The sequence below is a fragment of the Temnothorax nylanderi genome, unplaced genomic scaffold (genome assembly GCF_030848795.1).
Source record: "Temnothorax nylanderi isolate EJ_2023f unplaced genomic scaffold, tnyl_v1.0 TNYL_tig0148_pilon, whole genome shotgun sequence".
NCBI lineage: Eukaryota > Metazoa > Arthropoda > Insecta > Hymenoptera > Formicidae > Temnothorax > Temnothorax nylanderi.
Window position 1 is genome coordinate 117036 of NW_027249210.1, and position 18770 is coordinate 135805.

General features: G+C 42.3%; 1 protein-coding gene across 2 annotated transcripts in view; it reads left to right on the top strand.

Annotated features, from left to right (window-relative positions):
- Positions 1-3058, top strand: part of Ptx1 (pituitary homeobox homolog Ptx1) — a 32757-nt gene extending 29699 nt beyond the window's left edge. For both annotated transcript variants that reach the window (XM_071714845.1, XM_071714844.1), the window contains exon 4: positions 2010-3058. In XM_071714845.1, the coding sequence (XP_071570946.1) occupies positions 2010-2816 (807 nt within the window). In that variant the 3' untranslated portion in view covers positions 2817-3058. The remainder of the gene's footprint in view (positions 1-2009) is intronic.
- The last annotated feature ends 15712 nt before the right edge of the window (positions 3059-18770 follow it).

Below are 18770 nucleotides of genomic sequence, written 5' to 3' on the forward strand. Positions count from 1 at the left end.
CGACCATTGTTCTCCGAGTTGGTTGCCAGGCGGAAAACAATGGATTCGATTTATCGCGTCAACTGGACTACCCCCGAAATCGTACACGTCGACGTTTCCAACGTCATTGAGAATCGGTCCGACGCACTTTAATAACATATAATTTTTAGCTCATTAAAAATTACCAATAACTGCGGCAAACGCGCAGCTTTGCGTGAAAACAGATTTTATGTATCGCAGCTCGTTGCGTCAATATTTTGTGGATATTCGTCAAATTGGATTGGAAATAGCTATTAATGAGATTAACATAATATACCGATTAATTATGTCATAAATTATTATCGGAATGCGATACGCGTTGTTGATATATTTATGTCACAAACGCGATTCCTCTCACGATTCGCAGATCATTTGGTCAATAGCTGATGGAATCCAGTCAAACGATAGAGTTTTCAATCGAGTTTCGAGCGTACGTTTCGTCGACGAGTTTATGAATCAGGAGCATTAAGATTCTTCTGGTCATTCCAGATGGCTTCAGTCGAGATTTCGCGACGCTGTTGAACTTTATGGGCGCGGCATCTTGTGTGTACACAGTGCGCCTTTGCGCGAGAGAGTTTATTGATTCTCGAGTCGCGGCATCTTTCGCCCGCCGTACCATTCTGTCCTATCGAATTTACTCCCTCCTGGCTTATCGTCGTCGCCCGTAGTGTCGTGGCTACCGGGCCGCTTCGTAAAATCCAATGATGTTTCTCGTGCGGCTTACCGATGCGGAAAAAATACGCATCTATACGTAAATCTTCCGCGAGGATAGATTAAAGATTAACCATTCTTTATCGGCAAAAAAAACGATAATAACATATTGATATCGTACTAACTGTGATATTAATGATAACAGGAATATATAATATAATAAAAACAATTGTTTCTTAAAGAAAATCGTTATAAAGTTATGTATAAGTTAATGAGCAAGAATTTATTAAAAAATTCCAACTATGTTTTATATATCTATCCGCCGTTATCGTCTCATTAAGATTATTCCGTTCGGTTATACAATGAAAATTACTAGCAAATTTGGACTGTTACACGACGTTCCGAGAATAATCGTCGAGAGGAAGGAACATTATTCTTCATTAGCTAGTCTTCCGCCCCCACTTTCAATGACCCGTCGCGCCTCTTAGCGTTTCCACGGCGTGATCGTAAGGCCATCCATCTTACGGAGTATTCCGCCGACCTCCTTCAACATTGCTTCGCTTAGTATCCTTCCCTCCTTTCTTCCTATCTTGCTCCCCCTCGGCTATCCTCTCCTCGTCGAATACGCCACGACCCTTCGTATTTCGCATTTTCCCGCCCCCTTGCCTTACAGTTACGCGAGAGCGACGTGTATCTGAGCGCAACCACCCGTATAATTGTTGGGGGGTGAGCAGGGACGCAGGCGGGCGTCGTCAAGAAAGAGAGACGACATAATCGAAGGACGTCGGGTAGGTAGGTAGGTTTGAAGGGCGAGAGAGCGAAGGGATGGGGGGGAGAGTGAAAACGGCTGACGAAGTTCGCCGTAGTATCGAGCGTGGGAGAAGGGCCGCCTTGAATTAACGCCGTCATATTTCAGGATGGAGGAGCTCGCCGGGGTTTTCTTGCTATTTGTCTCGAGATTCACCTACCGTCTACCACGGAGCGGAACCGCCGCCCGTTGCTTTCTTCGTTGCGTTCGTGACTAATAACCTGTGTTGTGCAAACGCTCGCGAAATCTGGCGAAACACTACACGCATTGTTGTGCCTTCCCTCCTCTTCTCAATATACGAGCTATACATATACGTTAAAAACGAGATCTGGAGGGTATATAGCATTTGTATATCACAAAAGAATCACAGGGTCTATTTTTTAAAATGCTGGTTATTCTAAAAATAGAAATAGGGAATATCGAAGAAAAGATAACCGATATTCTTTTATTAAATTTCTCAAATAATATTCTATATATGTATTGTAGTTAATAGACACATTTTTCTCGCAACGTTCCGTTTTTCTGTTTCTAGGTCTGGTTCAAGAATAGGCGGGCGAAATGGCGGAAGAAGGAGCGTAACGCGATGAACGCCGCCGCGCAGGCCGCGGCGGATTTCAAGTCGGGCTTCAGTACAGCCAGCCTGAACGGCTTTATCGCCCAACCGTTCCCGGACCCCGACACCCTCTACAGCTCGTATAGCACGTACAACAATTGGGCCAAAGTGCCGTCGCCTTTGAGCGGCAAGAGTTTTCCCTGGATGAATACTCTGGGCTCAGTCGTGCCTGCAGCATCGCATCATCACCATCACGCTCAGGTCAGCCCAGTGAATCCCTTTAACGCCGCAGCGACGTCGGTCGGGGGCAGCCACGTGAGCGGCATGTCGGTTTCGGTCGGCCAGGCGGCGACGTCCATGTTACCGGGCATGGGTTCCGGTCTCGGTGTCGCGAGCTCGCCGGTCGCCGCGTCCGGCGCGGCGTGTCCGTACGCGGCGCCGGCGGCGCCGCATCATCCATATGGACCGCCGGTCTATACGCCCCACCATCGATCGCCCGAATCCTGCACGGTGATGACATCGAGTAGCATCGCTTCGCTACGAATGAAAGCGAAACAGCACAGCAGCGGTTACGGTGGCAGTGGCGGTGGTTCTTTCACAGGCGGTACCACGGGCGGTACCACGGCCGGAAGTATAAGCCCCGTAAGCTCGAGAGCGTCCTCCGTCGGCGGCGGCGGCGGCGGGAGTTTGAGCGCCTGTCAGTACGCGTTGACAACAGCGGCCGGAGCGAACCCTCATTCCCCGGGTGGTCCCGAGGCGCACGCCACCGCCAGGGCCCAGGTCTGAGGCGAAGCGGGGGCTACGTCTAGCCCCCATCATCACAGCGTAGCGAATCCGAATTCCGGGAGTTCCCTCAGCGGCGGTGGTAATCAAGTGGTACCGTCGTCTGCCGCTGCGGCGGCCACGGTGTCAGGTCAGCCGGGCGACAATCAGCTCAGATCGCAAGAGTGACCCAGGCCTAGGTCCGCCGCCTCGCCGACGCTATCGTCGACGCCCTCGTCGACGACCTCGCATCCGCATTATCTCATGTACGATGAGGACGGGGCCGCGGCGGACCAAAAAATGGAAGTGGACGAGCGAGGTGTTATCGAGACAAGTAACATGGTGAATCCTGAACAGGTTGTAGCTGCCACCGCCGGTGGTATTGGCGTGGGAGTTGGTATCGGTGTAGGGGGTCCGGGTACGGCCACTGGAAGTGGTACCGGACTGACTGGTTACTGGCAACATGCGACTACCGCTACCGGCTACTGGCCATCGTTATTCGACTGTTGGACGACGCCGCCGATCGCGTCCGGTTCGCAGACGCTGTCTCTGCCGCGGGATGACGATTGAGGCCAGTAGAATTTTATTGACCACTCACGTTGGCGTTGTCCTCATTCCCCCAATTTATCGCGATATCTCGTTTCGTTTCATTAAATATGAAATGTTTGATGTCTAAGCGAATATAGCGGAGATACCAGATTTATATCTCTGCCGAGAACCACACGAAAATAATTTAGTTGTAGTAAATTAAAAAATATATGTAACCAAAACAACTTCTTCACATGCCTTTATAGAATTTATAAAGGTACAAAATTATTTACATTGTGTTAATCAGTAATCGATTGCAATTGAACATGCAATGTAAATTTTGTCGTAGAATTAGAAATATTTGGTTTTTGCAAATTTTGAATTTCACTGACAACTAATAATCTTCGATTTCGGGATCTTCGCGAAAATTGAGGGTAAGGAAAAAGGGTAAAGAACTAGTGTCTATCACGATGAAAGGATTGACAGAACTTACAGTTGAAAATATTTGATTACATTGTAAATAATGATTATGCGAACAATTGACTACGTCGGGCACGATCGGCAAACTATAAGTTCAGTGAGTTCGGTGAAATCGCATTTATTCCTCGAGACAGATAACAGTTAATGGAGTACAAAAGTTAAACTTTCGCCGCGATAAAAAGTATGTTTAATCTCCCCACCTCTCATTTTCCTTTTAGGAATTTTATTTTGACAAATATATTTATTTGGTTCGAATACGATGCTGAATATGCATCGCGATAACAAAATAATATTATTTCGCTGAAAGAAACGAGAAGCATATTTCTTCGTGTGATGTAAATGCGCTAATTGTACGAAGCATGTTTTAATAATTTTTTTTCGATACGATATAAAATGTGGGGTGGGGTTAATTTCTAAGAACAACGGCGCTAATAAAGATCTCTTGCGGATCACGTACTCACTATTCTGTAGATATATGTATAGTAGAACGCCGGCTCTTCATGCCGAGCGTAACTGTATACCAAAAAATTGTTACATTGTAATGACGATAATAATGATTATTCAGCAGAATATTAAAATATTATAGGCTGTAAGTAAGCGGATTTATGCGTTGTACAGTGTATGGAACAAAGAGCATTCGATTAGGCGTACGTTATAAATCTGAATTAGTATTGTCGAATAATTACTAAAACAATATTCACAGTATCCTCGCGCGGCGCGTACAATTGGATTTTTCAAGTCCGTCGATTTCTCTTCCTCTTCGTACTCTCTTATCGTTCCAACGACAGTGTTTATCTTATTCGTATATACCCTTGATTGTGTAACTAGAGAGGCGTTAACATAACCAACGAAAATGTCCTATTTTTATAAGTAGCTTATTATTTGATAGACCACGCGTTGTGAGAAAACAAAACCAAAGTTAAACCCAAAAAATATCACGTATGTATAGTAATTATGCCGCGCGTCGAGGCCACGGAGATAATTGTATAAATTATTACGCATAACGGGGGAGTGTGGTGGTATGTCGGGGAGATTTTGACGGGGTGAAACGCGACGACGAGACACGAGGCGAACCGATCGACTTCGGAAGTCGACAGCGAGCGGCCGATATCGCCATAGAGCTCGAAGGCATAGTCATGTAAGATAGGCGTATAAGAAACGACCGCTATTTTGTATGAATCCCAATGTCGTACAAATGTTCGTCGTAATCACATATCCCAGTCCCTGCGGTGAGTGATTCGTAACGTCACGCAGAATGTTCTTCATTCCCGTTTGTCACCTCACTCGCTACGTGTAAACGTTCCTACTGGGCGATATTGAGCGCCGTAAAAGGCCCCGTTTGTAATCTAGTCACAATAAAAACCAATTCTATTCTAAAGCAACGCCTCGGAAACTATATCCCCTACCCGCGCGAGAGTTCGCCGATAAGATTACGATTTTTATTCCGTGTGTCGACTCTTTTATAAACTAGCTATTTCTTGATTATTTTAAGATTGGTCTCTTTACATTTAGTGAATGTCTCATAAAGTTAGATAAAAATTATTATGTTCGCATCGAAGGTCAAAGCAGAGGTATGAAAGTATATTTCTCCATTGCTTCGCGTGTTGTCATATTACGGAATAGGAGGCTTTATTTCAAATGGGGAGATGTTGGGCAATGAATGCCGATACATGATCGTGCTATTTATAGGTAGTTAGTTATGCGCCCCTCGGACATTGAGGGAGCATCGATAACCTACGCGGAGTTCACATGCATGCCGAGCGTGTAACGTATTGCATTACGGTGGTCGGGACGTGGCGATAAATTATGCACCCTCGGCTGGCACGCGAGGGTCGATCGTACGCTGGCTCCCAACCACCCTCATGTGCTAAACTAAACTAAACGTATATTACAATGATCGTGGCGCCGTTAATGGCGCAGCAGTTATAAGATGTTGCACAACCCGTATGTTTCCCTATTATGTGCTATATCGCGTACGACAGTCGCACATTAAGAAACCCACCGGGGTTTTATTACGATCCAATGAATAGTAACAAAAATTTATGCGTTAATTATATTAATTAAATTGATTATTATTTAATATAATTTATATTATTGCCACGGTATAGTAGATATATATGGTCTTACTTATTGTCGTCAGTTTTATAGTTATATACATATATATATATATAATTAAAATACGTTATCGGTATTTTTTTTCAAGATCTCGGTAAGATCTCATCGCGCTGCTTAAAATTCCTCTTAATTGTAAGTCCAATGTACAAAGAGCGTTTTATCTCTCCGCCAATTTATCTTCTTCCGTAATCTTATCACTCGTACGGCGCACGACACTTTCCTCAAAAATCTCCGAGCGTACTCCTTTAAAACTTTGTTATATCATTTATTGCCAGGAAGATTTCATAAAGAGCTTTTTTTCTTTATATATATATATATATATATATATATATACCTTTCCAATATTTGAATGATATATTAACAAAAAATCATTTTCTCTCGACCATATACTTCTTTTTCTGATTTTGCATTAAAAGAGAGAATATAACTTTGTCGCGTACATTTAATTAAAATCATTAGACGCGGTATCGGTTTGATATTTCGCGAAATTTTTGACCGCGTGACACTACACACACATCTCGTGAAAAGAAATGAAAAGGGGCGTCTTCTCTCTACCAGGCGTCCTACTTTTTTCTCGCCTCGTTCTATAACAACGAGGCTACCCCGCCTCTTCAACGGTCTCCAATTCAGAGCAGGTAATTCGGTTCTCGTCCGCCTCCGTGCATCCCCGACCGAACATTTGAATACGGACGAGCTCCAGCGAGACGTGGCAGGAAAACGAGAGACGAGAGATGGGAAGAGATGGAACGAAGTAGGCTAGGATAGGGTGGGCCGCCCAACCCTGCCATCCACGTTTCCCCGACGAAATGACCTTCGCCAGTAAAAAGACGTGCCGGGACCGTCATCGTCTTCGTCGGCTTACGAACAGTCACCGTAACTCCCGAAACTTCTCTCGACGGAGTGAAAGCGCGTGGACGACGCGGGACGAGGTGGAGGAAGCGGAGGGTTTGTGGACCGTCACGGCGGGACGAATCGCGAGAGAGCGAAATACGCAAAGACGCAGACGGGCCCGTTGAGATTCGAGGATTTACCCGCGAAATAAAATCCGATACAGCCTCGTGAATATGTTGTTCTTGCTTACGACGCGCTTGCTCTCCCATGGGCGGGCGCAATCTTTTCCCCTGCGCCGCGCCGAGACGCCGCTATACGACATACGTACCCTCGACTCGCCGACTCGGGCAGACAAATATTGCGGATCGGCACGTCACCCCGTAGTTCCCCTCGACATTCTTACGATTACGGAATTACGCCAGATTTGCGATAACCTATTGATATCAGTTTAAGATCCGTGATTCGATAGGTCATGTCAAGAAATATGAAACAAATGCTTTTAGCAAAAGCAAAAATTCGACAATAGCAATTTTTTTATAAATAGGTTTCTGCATGTTCTTGTTCCTTGTGTGACAATTATTTCTATGATTATTTCCCAAGGATTAACGTCGATACATCTCGGTTATTAGTTGAAACGAGCGTTTTACCGAGACTCGTCACCTTTCACGTTTACGTGCCGTAAAGTTTGCGCGGATCACGCGCTCAAAATATCAGGCGTCTGAGTAAGATAAAATGGCAATTAACATTAACATGAGCAACGTGTCTCGCGAAGGGTAATAAAGATACCGGGCTGCGTATCTGCGCCATCATCGCAACCTTATCTTACGCATTGGCGTAACCAACATATTTGGCAGGTTTTACAAGAACTCCGCACCTTCGTTATTATCTCGTGTCGTCAACTCATGTAACCAAGGTCAGTAATTCATCCAAAGTAAGAGGCAATATTGGTAAAAAAAAAATATTAACGACATTACAATGCTAATAATCATCGTTAAATACCGACTTTTAAAATTCTAAACAACTTGCTTCTGTCTTTATTTATCAAAAAGAATATTTTTCACCGATTTTTTTCATGTTTAAATATGACCGACGTTAATCGTAAAATGTTGAATTTTAAATGTAATTCCTGGGTGACGTTATTCTCTTCCGCTTCTCTGTACTTATTGTAGTCCTTTGTGCAAACTATTGCACGATACTATATCGTGCATATACCATATAGAGTGGATCTCAGGTATGGTGTTATTTATTGCCGGTACGCGAGCTATCGCCCGTGGTGCCGTCGGCTCGAGTCAAGCGAGCCGTTCTCGAGTTCAACTTACTTTCAAAGTTGCTTCGACTGGCTCGTTCTTGTACCGAGAAACTCATTAGTGCGAAAATAAATGTGTTCTGTATTCTAGTAAATCGGATGGACAAGTTTTCTATGAAAGACTACAATAAGTACGACTGATGTTTGTTATAAAATCGTTATTCAATTTGTAAAATGTTAGTTTTTGCAAAATGCCTTTTTATATCGTGAATATTTTAAATTAGTGAATTTTCTTTTATTATATTTCTGTTGAAACTTGAAAATCTTTTTATTGACACATAAGTTATATATTATATATTAATATATGTGTTAATAATATTTTTCTATTATTGTATATTTTTTCTTTATATTGATTTGCGTTTTTTAACTTTTATTTAAAAATTCTTAAATCATGCAAGAAACAGAATAACAGAAAAGATTTTAATAGAAATTTATTACGCTAAAGTCAAAACCTTTCGCTGAATGATATCTAGAAAATGATAATGAGGTTTACAGATCATTTTATCGCGGACAAATAAGAACAATGAATATATATAAAAGACCATAACTATCATTTAAAAAGTAAAAAGAATTTGTTTTGAATCAGCACTTTGATAAATTATTTTTTCGCTCTGTTTTAAGTGCTGTAACATCTGGAAGCCGACGTCGATCGGTCTATTTGGCGTTGATTGTTTTCGCGCATAGCAATCAGTAAGAGTGCGAAACGTTGTACTTACGTATGCACGCTGCCATAAAATCGAACTGTACTCGCATTTTCTCTCGAACGAAACTCTCGAGCGAGCCGACACCTCAAGTGATGAAATGAATACGACACGTTCCATCTGTAGAAAATAATAGGTCCTTTTTCATTACTAAATTTCAACAGTATAAATAAATTATATTAATCATAATATTTGAAATTCTAACACGGTAATAGCGATAAAAATTACAATTATGAGACACATCTATTAATTAATTAAATTTAAAAAGAATTTTGTAAAGGGATATGAAAAAGATTTTTTATTGGTCTGAAAATTTCACTTGAAGAGACATTCAAAGAGCTAAGAGAGGATTTCTTACTTTTTTAAAAAAGAATATATTTTAGTCTTTTTTTAAGAATATATATGCGAGTTTTACTAGCAGTTTTGTAACCAATGTTTGTTTCAAGAATAAGAAGAACGCGCTCTGATTATTAAAAATGTTTTTCTATGCAAACTGAAAGTACATTGTCAAAATGCGTTTGTGGTTACGTTAACGGTTCGGATCGCTGGTAAGTGTTGTAGCACGCCTATAAAGTTGGTACGTCGCGGAGACCATGCATAGATGCATATAAGGATCAGCGAGGGTACTACATAATGCATCACCGCGATTCTCTCCTACCCCCATTGTGTGCGTGTGTGTCTATCCGGCGTATACGGCATCGACTAACGTGTTTCAAATGGAGCCCTTTGTGGCTGCGGCGTCGGCGTCGAGATTGAATATAAACGCGGGAATAAGAAGCCATTTTATCACGCTTCCCGTTGAGCTTTTACTCTAGTGAAATTGAGGGCTTAGGGCGGGGGCTTAGAGAATTGGGAGAATTCTTCCTCGGCTTCGTTTGCCGCGAAAATGAAATGACGTTGCTTCGTCGGGGAGAGAACCGCTCCGCGTTTCCGCCCACGTTTAATTCTTATGGTAATCGTTAGCCACGCGCCTTCCGAATATTCTAGCTCAGCCCGACGTTACTTCGGTAAAAGCGAAGCGTTTTGCGAATCCCATGGAAATAAGCGCACGTTGAAATTTGCTGGTGCTTAACGAGGAAACGCTCTTAAAATCTGGAGGACAAACCGTGTTGATCTGGGGACAAATCGAATTGAATTATATTACTTTCGCGGATGGTGAATCGAACCATTCCTCAGAGTATTCTTTGTTAATCTTTAATTATAAATCTCATTCAAATAATTTGGGAAACGTGGATCATTTCGAAACGTCTGACATTTCGTTCGTAAATTATATATTTTACTGTGTACCGAGTGTTAAATCGGAATTCCGTAGCACAAGTCCCGTGATGTCCTCGGTAGCGACGCAGGAGAAAAGGTCGAGTGTCAGGATAAAAAGAACGCGCATTCGACGAGCACGCACGAAACGGTGTCGTTAAGCGCGACTGACGCATCATGATTCAACGTTCTGTCGTGGAAGAGGATTCGAAACGGAGAGCCTGCACCTGCAGGGCACTTTGAAGTAAGGTAGGTAATCCCTGCTCGCACGACGGCGACTAAGCCTCCATGATTTAGAAGCTCTTGGAGTATTTTAAGAGTCCCCTTTGCTCTGCCACCCCCGAAAACAGCCGCTCGTATGAGCGCGTTCCGGCTTGTGTTTAGAAATGCAACACTGTCCACCGTTGTCTTGACTTGGCTAATCTTCCCATAGTTATGCTATCACTTTGTCGCGTTCTCAGTATCTGTATGTTATGTCTTAATCTCTGACACGCGCGAGAGGATAAGTTGCCATTCCAAAAGCGAAAGTCGTTTCAAAAGTCAAATTTTAACTTTTCAGCAATGTCGACTTATAAATAAAAATGAAGTTCACACGTTTGTTGTATTCGTATTTCTAAAACAAATTCATGTTATAGAAAAGAATAACAAAACCGCCTAATTTTATATTTGTAAAGGTAATCATAAACCCGTGACAATATCTGTATATACATAAAATATCATGAGAAATTGCATTATTTATTTAATTACATAAATATATTTTTTAAAACTCATATGTGTCCAATGAACATAGAATATATAAAAAGTAAGTAGTTAATATAATAATTTTTCAAAGTCGGAAAACTCAAAACATAATTATTTAATCCATAATCCTTGCAGACACACAAGACGAAGAAAAATGTTTGCAATTATTATTATCATATTAATTAATATTTATACATAACGAAATCGATCATCATCTCTTTACTTTGATTTGTTCGAGAGAGAACAGCGATGAATAAAGGTAAAATTACTTTATGGAAGAGCAATAATAAAATTTACTCGCCAAGCGAGCGTGAAGCCGGGAGCAAACGATTCTGGAAGCGTGTATGCCAAAACCAACTCGTCGTGGAAGGCAGCTCGGGTAAAGAAAAACGAAGAGGGTTGCCGGTTGCCGGGATATCGTGAGAGAGAAACGAGGGAAACCTTGGCCATCCTCTGGCAATGGCCCTCTTCAGCGACGTACCTCGAGAGCAGGCTAACCTCCTGGGCTACCACCTTTTCCAACCTAGCAACTACCCTCCCGCCCTTCCCTTTTCTCGCTCGTTGAATCTAATTACATCCGCCAAGACCTACCCGCCCCACAGAGTGAGCGGAAACTTACGGGGAGTACGGGAGAGACGGAAGGAGGGACCAGGAGGACCAGAGCGAGGGAGAAAGAGATTGGACCCAGGAGATAGGGAGTAATGGAGAGAGAAAGCAGAGGGAGAACGAGAAACAGAGAGAGAGAGAGAGAGAGAGAGAGAGAGAGAGAGAAGCGAAGAGAGGGTGAGCGTGGAGAAGCAGAGCGTTGCCAGGCGACGGGAGCCATCTTGGAGGGTTGCAGCCACTAATGGCCTAATGAATTTAATGGAGGCTCCCCGATATAGAGTAGCAGGAGAACCAAGGTGGAGAATAACGGAGGCGAAAGAAGAGAAAAGGAAGAGACTGGGTTTAGAAAGAGAAGAGTGCAAGTCGCCGTCGTCGTCGTCATCGTTGTCCCCGTCGTCGACACTCCTCGCGCTTCTAATTCTCCTCGGTGTCGGTGAACACCGAAACCAACGAACTCTTGGTGAAAGTCCAACGGAGAAACGTAGAGAAAAAAAACGGCAAGACAGCAGGCAGGTAGGAAAAGAGAGGGGAAAGAAAATCGTCGGTTTTCCGGACTGCCGAGCGCGACGCGGGGGTGGTGCATTAACCGAGCGTAGCATTCGGAAAGCCGAGAATGGTCTACCTCTTGGATTTTCGCAATTAAGTAAAAAACGAGCGTCTGTCTGTCGCTCGTAGGAAAAAGCGACGACTTGTGCCGTGCCTTCTCGCAAAAATCGAGGATAACGAGTAGGATAACAATTAACAAATAGAAGAGATGGATAAAAATAGCAGCTGTTATAAGTATATATTTTTCAAACGTAAAAGAGCAATTATTTCTATAGTTATTACGAAATTTTGATTATATTACGAGTTGTAAACCATAATTATGCACATGTGTTTTGCACGGTCAAGTTATGGATATCGGTTATATGCTATCGAAGCTTGATTGAATTAATTATCGTCGCTGCATTTGTCGGCGTCTCTCACATATAATGTCGGCGAATGCTACCATAAGCCTGTTTCCTCGCAAGGCAACTCGAGAGATTCGAGAGATTGATCGCCGCGTGCCTCGCTCACGCGTGCGCGTGGTGCATCGCGATGCCGGCGCGGCGGCAAGAGAGTAATTCCGCGTTAAAAAGAAGGAAAATATAGGCCGCGTTTATACGCGGCGACGACGCGAGTGTCGTTTGCCGGTACGTGCGTGGCGAACGATCCGAGAAGGCGAAAAAGTAATAGCGGTTACAGGTGGCTTTTAAACCCGTCTCCCGATCCACCCGGCCTACGCTCGCGAAGAGGATGAGGGAGGGAAAGAGTTAACTTCGTTAATTATTTTTAATTTTATCCGGCCTTTCTTCCACTTTGACATCAATAAGCGAGAAGATGGACAAATTAGGAGATGCGACCACGGCTGAATTACTATTGACGAACAAACCTCTCGCGCACGCGCGCGAATTCTCTTTTAGTCTGCGAAATCAACAGAAGTAAACGAACTTCTAAGATTCTAGATTCAACCGCGAGAATACTATCTGACGCATTTATTGCCACTAAACAGCATAACGCTTTCGTCGGATTTCTCGCTTTGATATAAGATTGCATGCGTTATAAAATAATTTCTGATAAGATTGCGTATGTGATATGAAAAATGCATGCCGGAATTGCAAGAACTATTCGTTTAATTATCCTATTGCAGTAAGGCATTTAAGATTTAATGCAGTAAAAAAAAATAAAATAAACGCAAGATTTTCGGTATATTTTAATTTTGTTGTTTTCAAAAATATCGCAGAAATATTTTTTAACAATTTTTGCATAAATTTTTACGTTCAGTTTTACATTCAATTTGGCACACATGTAAAAAAACTTAACTTCTATTAGAAATAAAGCAGTTTAAAGGAATAGAATGAGTTATATAATCAAAAATATTATTGCGATACGCATATGTATTAACAGCATACAATATGAATTATATGCTAATAAATTAATAAGAAAATCAGGCAGAAATATTATTTAAAAAATTCGCGATATTTGATTACTTCAGAATAATACCAAAAATATATATACAATGAAAATGGCAATGCATATATGTAACAGTGACATCCCGCTAACGGTAAAATCAATAAGACATCGGGCTTCATTTAACAATGAAGACACGCAGAAAACGGCGTGCTATAAGTGCTGCGTAAACACTGCGCCAACGTAATTGAAGCGGTACGGAAAAAAAGCGCGGCGATTCTCGTCGTTCTTCTATCTATGTCGACGTGGCGTAGGTTACAACTGTACGTTATATATGGTTTCCTATCTTTACAATAATCTCATATCGTATGCGCCAGTTATCAGTGTGCAAACAACCCTTTCGAGGGGACCACGCGCGCACGTGTTTCACTCGAGATTTATCTGATTCGTGCTGCGCGTATGCGTGAGGCTCGTCTCTATTGCCGCTTCGCTCGCTCGTACGTTGCAACCACGATCTTGTGAGCTCAATCAGCGTAATTGTGATACGGGAGTAAATTATGATATTGAAGTGTCTCGTCCGGTTTTAATCTCAATCTTTCAATAAGAAATATGAAATCGTTAGAAAATTATCAAAGATAAAATAATTATTTGTTCAGTCTATAAAAAGTAACGATTATACCCGATTATACATTAACCGAAAATCGATAGAGAATGTCGATCACTAATAAGATAGATTTATCATATATTTACAAAAATATCGATAGCTTAATGTAAAAAAATTGCGATTAAAATTGCAATCGAAAAACTAATAATTTTTGCGTTATTATTATGCCACCTATTATAAATTCAAATTAGAGAACAAATTAAATATTCAATTTCAAGAATGCAGTGCAAAATTCAATTACATAAAAAAGTAGACTCGATATTCGACTCGGTCGTATCAAGTATCATTTTCGAACCGCTGCAAAATGAATCAGATAAAAATAAGACGCGTCACCGAGACCGAGGAAAATCGGTCGACGCGTTCGCCGAGTTAGGAATGAATGAAAGAGTCGGTGGCCCAGGGAAAATAGGGCGACGGGAGGTCCTAACCTCGAGCAGATGAGACAGAATTGAATGGACGTCACGAAGGTACGGGATAAGGTGGCGAGCGGAAGAAAGAGAACGGGAGAGGCGAGAAAAGGTGGAAAATGTGATAGAAGTAAAATCAAGAACGAGAGAGGAGGAGAGGGCAAATGAGCAGACAACGAAAGAGAGACAGAGAGAGAGAGAGGGGGGGGGAGATGAGAAAGGACCACGGGGAATACACGGGCGATGAGACGAGGCCGGATGAGATGAGATGATAGTGTTGCATGTAGCGCGTGCGCGTACCGACTCAATAAACATCCGTGGAAGCCTCGGTAAGACTCGGGCCGCGCTCTGGATTACCGGTGCTACTTTCCTTTATTTTCCCGGACGCAATGCCCACACCCCTTTCACTCTCTTTTCCTTCCTACGTCCTTCTCGTTTACCCCTGTCGTGTCGTTTCCGTCGCGTTACTTCCCTTTCACGATCCTTCTTTACCCGCCCGTCATCCGTTCTCCGTTTCTCTCTTTTACCCGCGCGCCATGTTGCTATTTTTCTCTCCCGCTCACACACGCCATTGTCCTTTTCGACCTCTTTCTCCATTTCATTCTTGACCCGCCTCCACCCACGATTCCCTTTAGTGGAACAGATGGAGACTCGTCACTCTCGAACTGTCTCCCTGCTTCGAATTGTTATTCTCTCGGACGAAATGGAAACTCCCGGTATCCTATTCCCGGCTCCCGTACTCGCGAAACTGAGCTTCCGGATAATCCACTGATTTGTCCCGTAATCACGAGCCACCGGCCGTCGTCAATTTGATGCCATAGTACTCGACGAATCGCAAGTCGTCCGTTTCAAACCGCAACATCGCACCGTTAAATAAGTTAGACATTTATATGAAACAGAGGGCTGTTATCTGCTCCACATCGCGATGGTTAAAGAAATATGACGAAGAACGTCTCTTAATGTCATATAACAATTTCACGTCATAGAGCTTTCAGAAACTATTTCATGAACACGACTTTGACGATTTCCTAGCAAATTCGGAGCTATCATATGAAGAGTATAAAAAAGCCCATTATTTGTACATTTATTTTAAATAGAATATCGCAAAGTCAAGATATATTTTACGAACTAAAGATTTCCGCTATTCTTATTCTGAACGCATTGCTGCAATCTCTTAATATTCAACATTGAATCTTCATTAAAACTTCAACTTGGTCAAGGAATCGGAAATTGAGATCGGTGGATTTGGGACACCTCGTTGAAGTCCGTGATATAAATCGGGGACAGTATATAGGGGCATACTAGGCGAAGCGATTTCCCTTCGGGGCGTAAAGCCGATAATCGATGAATCGAACCGCGTTTAATCATTCTTTCGAGCAAACGAGCGAGCAAGCGAGCCTGGGCGGTTTTTAGCGCGAGCGACGCCCGACGCCCGTTGCCGTGCCGCGCCGCGCGCCGGGCGAAAGACAACGAAGAGTGCCGCCTAAAACCGATAATTGGCGACCGAGATTAACGTTTCTGTTGTCTCTGACGACGGAATAATGTGTACACTCGTACCGGCCCGGCTCGCTCGCTCGCTCTCTGCCATCGACTCCGCCGTGTGACTGCCATTAAAATCTCGGAAAGCAGCGAGAGCGAAGCACCAAGCGTAACGGCCGAGCCGAGAGCGAGAGCTCCCGGTAGATGGGTACATAAAACCGCTTTTACGGTGGAGAGATTAGCCGACGGATTTCAGCGCGATCGCGGGCGATTACGCGCCTTATAATATTTTAGTACTGACGATTAAAGGATTGGCTTCGCAGCTGATTCGCGGAACCTTTTCGCGGAATCTTCTCGCGATACTCCCGAAGCGCCGAGTGACCGAGAACGGCAGAATGTTTTTCTATTCGGATAATTCGAATACAAATAAAATGTTTAATCAACACGCTGACAACGAGATACCTATTATATGAAAATGTGATAAATGTTTGATTTAAAATTTAAATGATTATCACGCGCGTACAAATTCGGAATATATTGTGTCAAGCAGATTAATATATTATTGTGGTTTTCTTTATTGAATTATATTTTTCTGCATAGAAAGACATAAATTTTGATGCTGCCAATGAAGAAGATGACATCTTAAAATTAAATAAGTTTTCGTAAGTAATATTTTATGATAATAAGAGGGAGAAAGATGTATAAGCGTGTTGTTTATATTATATACAAAACAGACCGACTTTAGAGATTAATTATTTTAAAACTTAGATTATGTCTACTCACATAATTCCAATTCTATAAAGAGTTTATTTGTTTTATCTTGCGTTAAGGATTTTCGTTACTCCGTGTCGTTTAATTTTTGGCAATGCGCAAAGAAATAAGAACGACGCGAAAAATGATATAACCTGATAAGGTACGTCTTACGGGGATATCGCCGCTCTCGGCAGCTAATGAAAAGCGCGAGCGAAGGTGCTCGAATGCACGTAGCAAGGATGATGAGTGGCGAAGGACGAGGCGTAAAGGAGCGGAGGAATAGGAGGTACTCGAGGATGTGAAGTAGGGTGATTTTGCCGAGGCCTTCTAAGCGGCGGGATTAAGTGCTACGTAAATTCTACCGCGCGCTCCTTCTTTCTTGCATGGATAAAGAATCGCCGCCGCCTCGGTTAGACGCATCGTCGACGGAAGAAAAGTGAAAGTCGCTTCGCCGTGGACGCAAAAGGATTGCAGGAGGGATTACAGGAGTCTCGGTAAGACGGAAGGGTACCCCGCAACGGGATCATTACTTTATCGTAATAAACAGGAACAATTACCTTTAATTATCGGTAAAGTAATGATTACCGTTACTTTGTATTTTTTCTTTTTTTTTTCATAACAAGAAAATAGATAATAATAAGTACTTTATCGATACGATTGTTTAGCGATCAATCGGGAATGACGTAAACTTAAACCGCAAATTATAGATTTTGAAAAACAGCGATTTAAAAAATTTTGTAATTTTAAAAAATAATTTGCACTGATTTGTTTGTTAGCGTACTACGCTTTTAAAAATCGTTACACAATTGTTCGTTTTTTTAAAAATAATATATAGACTTTATAATCTTGTAAATTAATCTCACAGGATAAAATTTTTTAGTTACAAATTAAACCAAGAATTAAATAATTACAACTCAAATAAGAAATTTTGTATTATTATTATATCTATATCGCTCGAGTTTAATTGAGGAAATACTTTATTTCTAAAATTATTTTCCAACTCTGCGTCAGAGTGATTGCTATATAAAATAATTTATTGCTATATAAAAGAAAAACAGTCAGAAATAGAGGAAATATTAACCGTATTGCCGAAGTATTGCCGTGAGGAATTAAATTAATTATTTCGGCTATTTCGAAGTAAAGTTCTATTTCATGCATCAAGGATACAAGTAGGATTAACATCGGTATAATGTCGCCGAGTTAGATTTAGAATTTAGATACCAAACGTTTGCGATGATGATCCTTATGCTCATTCGTGAATAAATGAAACGCGACGTCTAAGAAGGTCCTTTCTCGCATACTCGCAGCGTTGGAAACTCGGCGAATTTACACCGATATTAAATCTCGATTCCATATGTACCTTCATATCGGAGTAATATACGGAAATCACGGAGTAATACGTGATTTCAGACATATATTATAATTGCGATATTACGCGACTCTCACGTATCGAATGTACGATGATCTTAAAGTAGCGATCGAAATTGAAACTTTACGCTACGCAGCGGAGTCAGCGGAGTGATTAACGCAAAATCTCAAAAGCCGGTAATGGCGGAACGAGACTCCCCGATGCTCGTTCCGGCGAAACGCAACTTGCCGCGTCAGAAACGCACGCGAGTTGGATATATCACATTGCATATTTGTCACATACCTGATACGCGCTGCCGGGAATCCCGATTTCTGCGGTATTTCCGACGAATCTCTCGCGAAAGATCAAGATAATCTTGCGGCGAACAGCGCGAGAAGTACGCGCGCGGTTTACGACTCGCACCCACCGCTCGCACGAACTGCCGTACGTTTGAATTTCGTGAGGAGGGCGATGGCGCCATCTCGCGGCGAGATCGAAAGTTCAACGGCCTGTATCGGGTGAGTAGAATAGTCTGATGGTTATTCTGGTATATCATACGAATTAGAAGATTACAGATCGCGAAGGTAAATGTTCAATGGAACCTGCTCAATAGATAATAATATTTCTCTCTCTCTCTCTCTCTCTCTCTCTCTCTCTCTCTCTCTCTCTCTCTCTCTCTCTCTCTCTCTCTCTCTCTCTCTCTCTCTCTCTCTCTCTCTCTCTCTCTCTTGTTGCTAATTTAATAAATAATTAAAAATAATGATTAATGGAGCAATTATACATAAAAAATGATTGTGTTTGTACAAATGATTAGATATAAAGGAAGGAAAATGCTC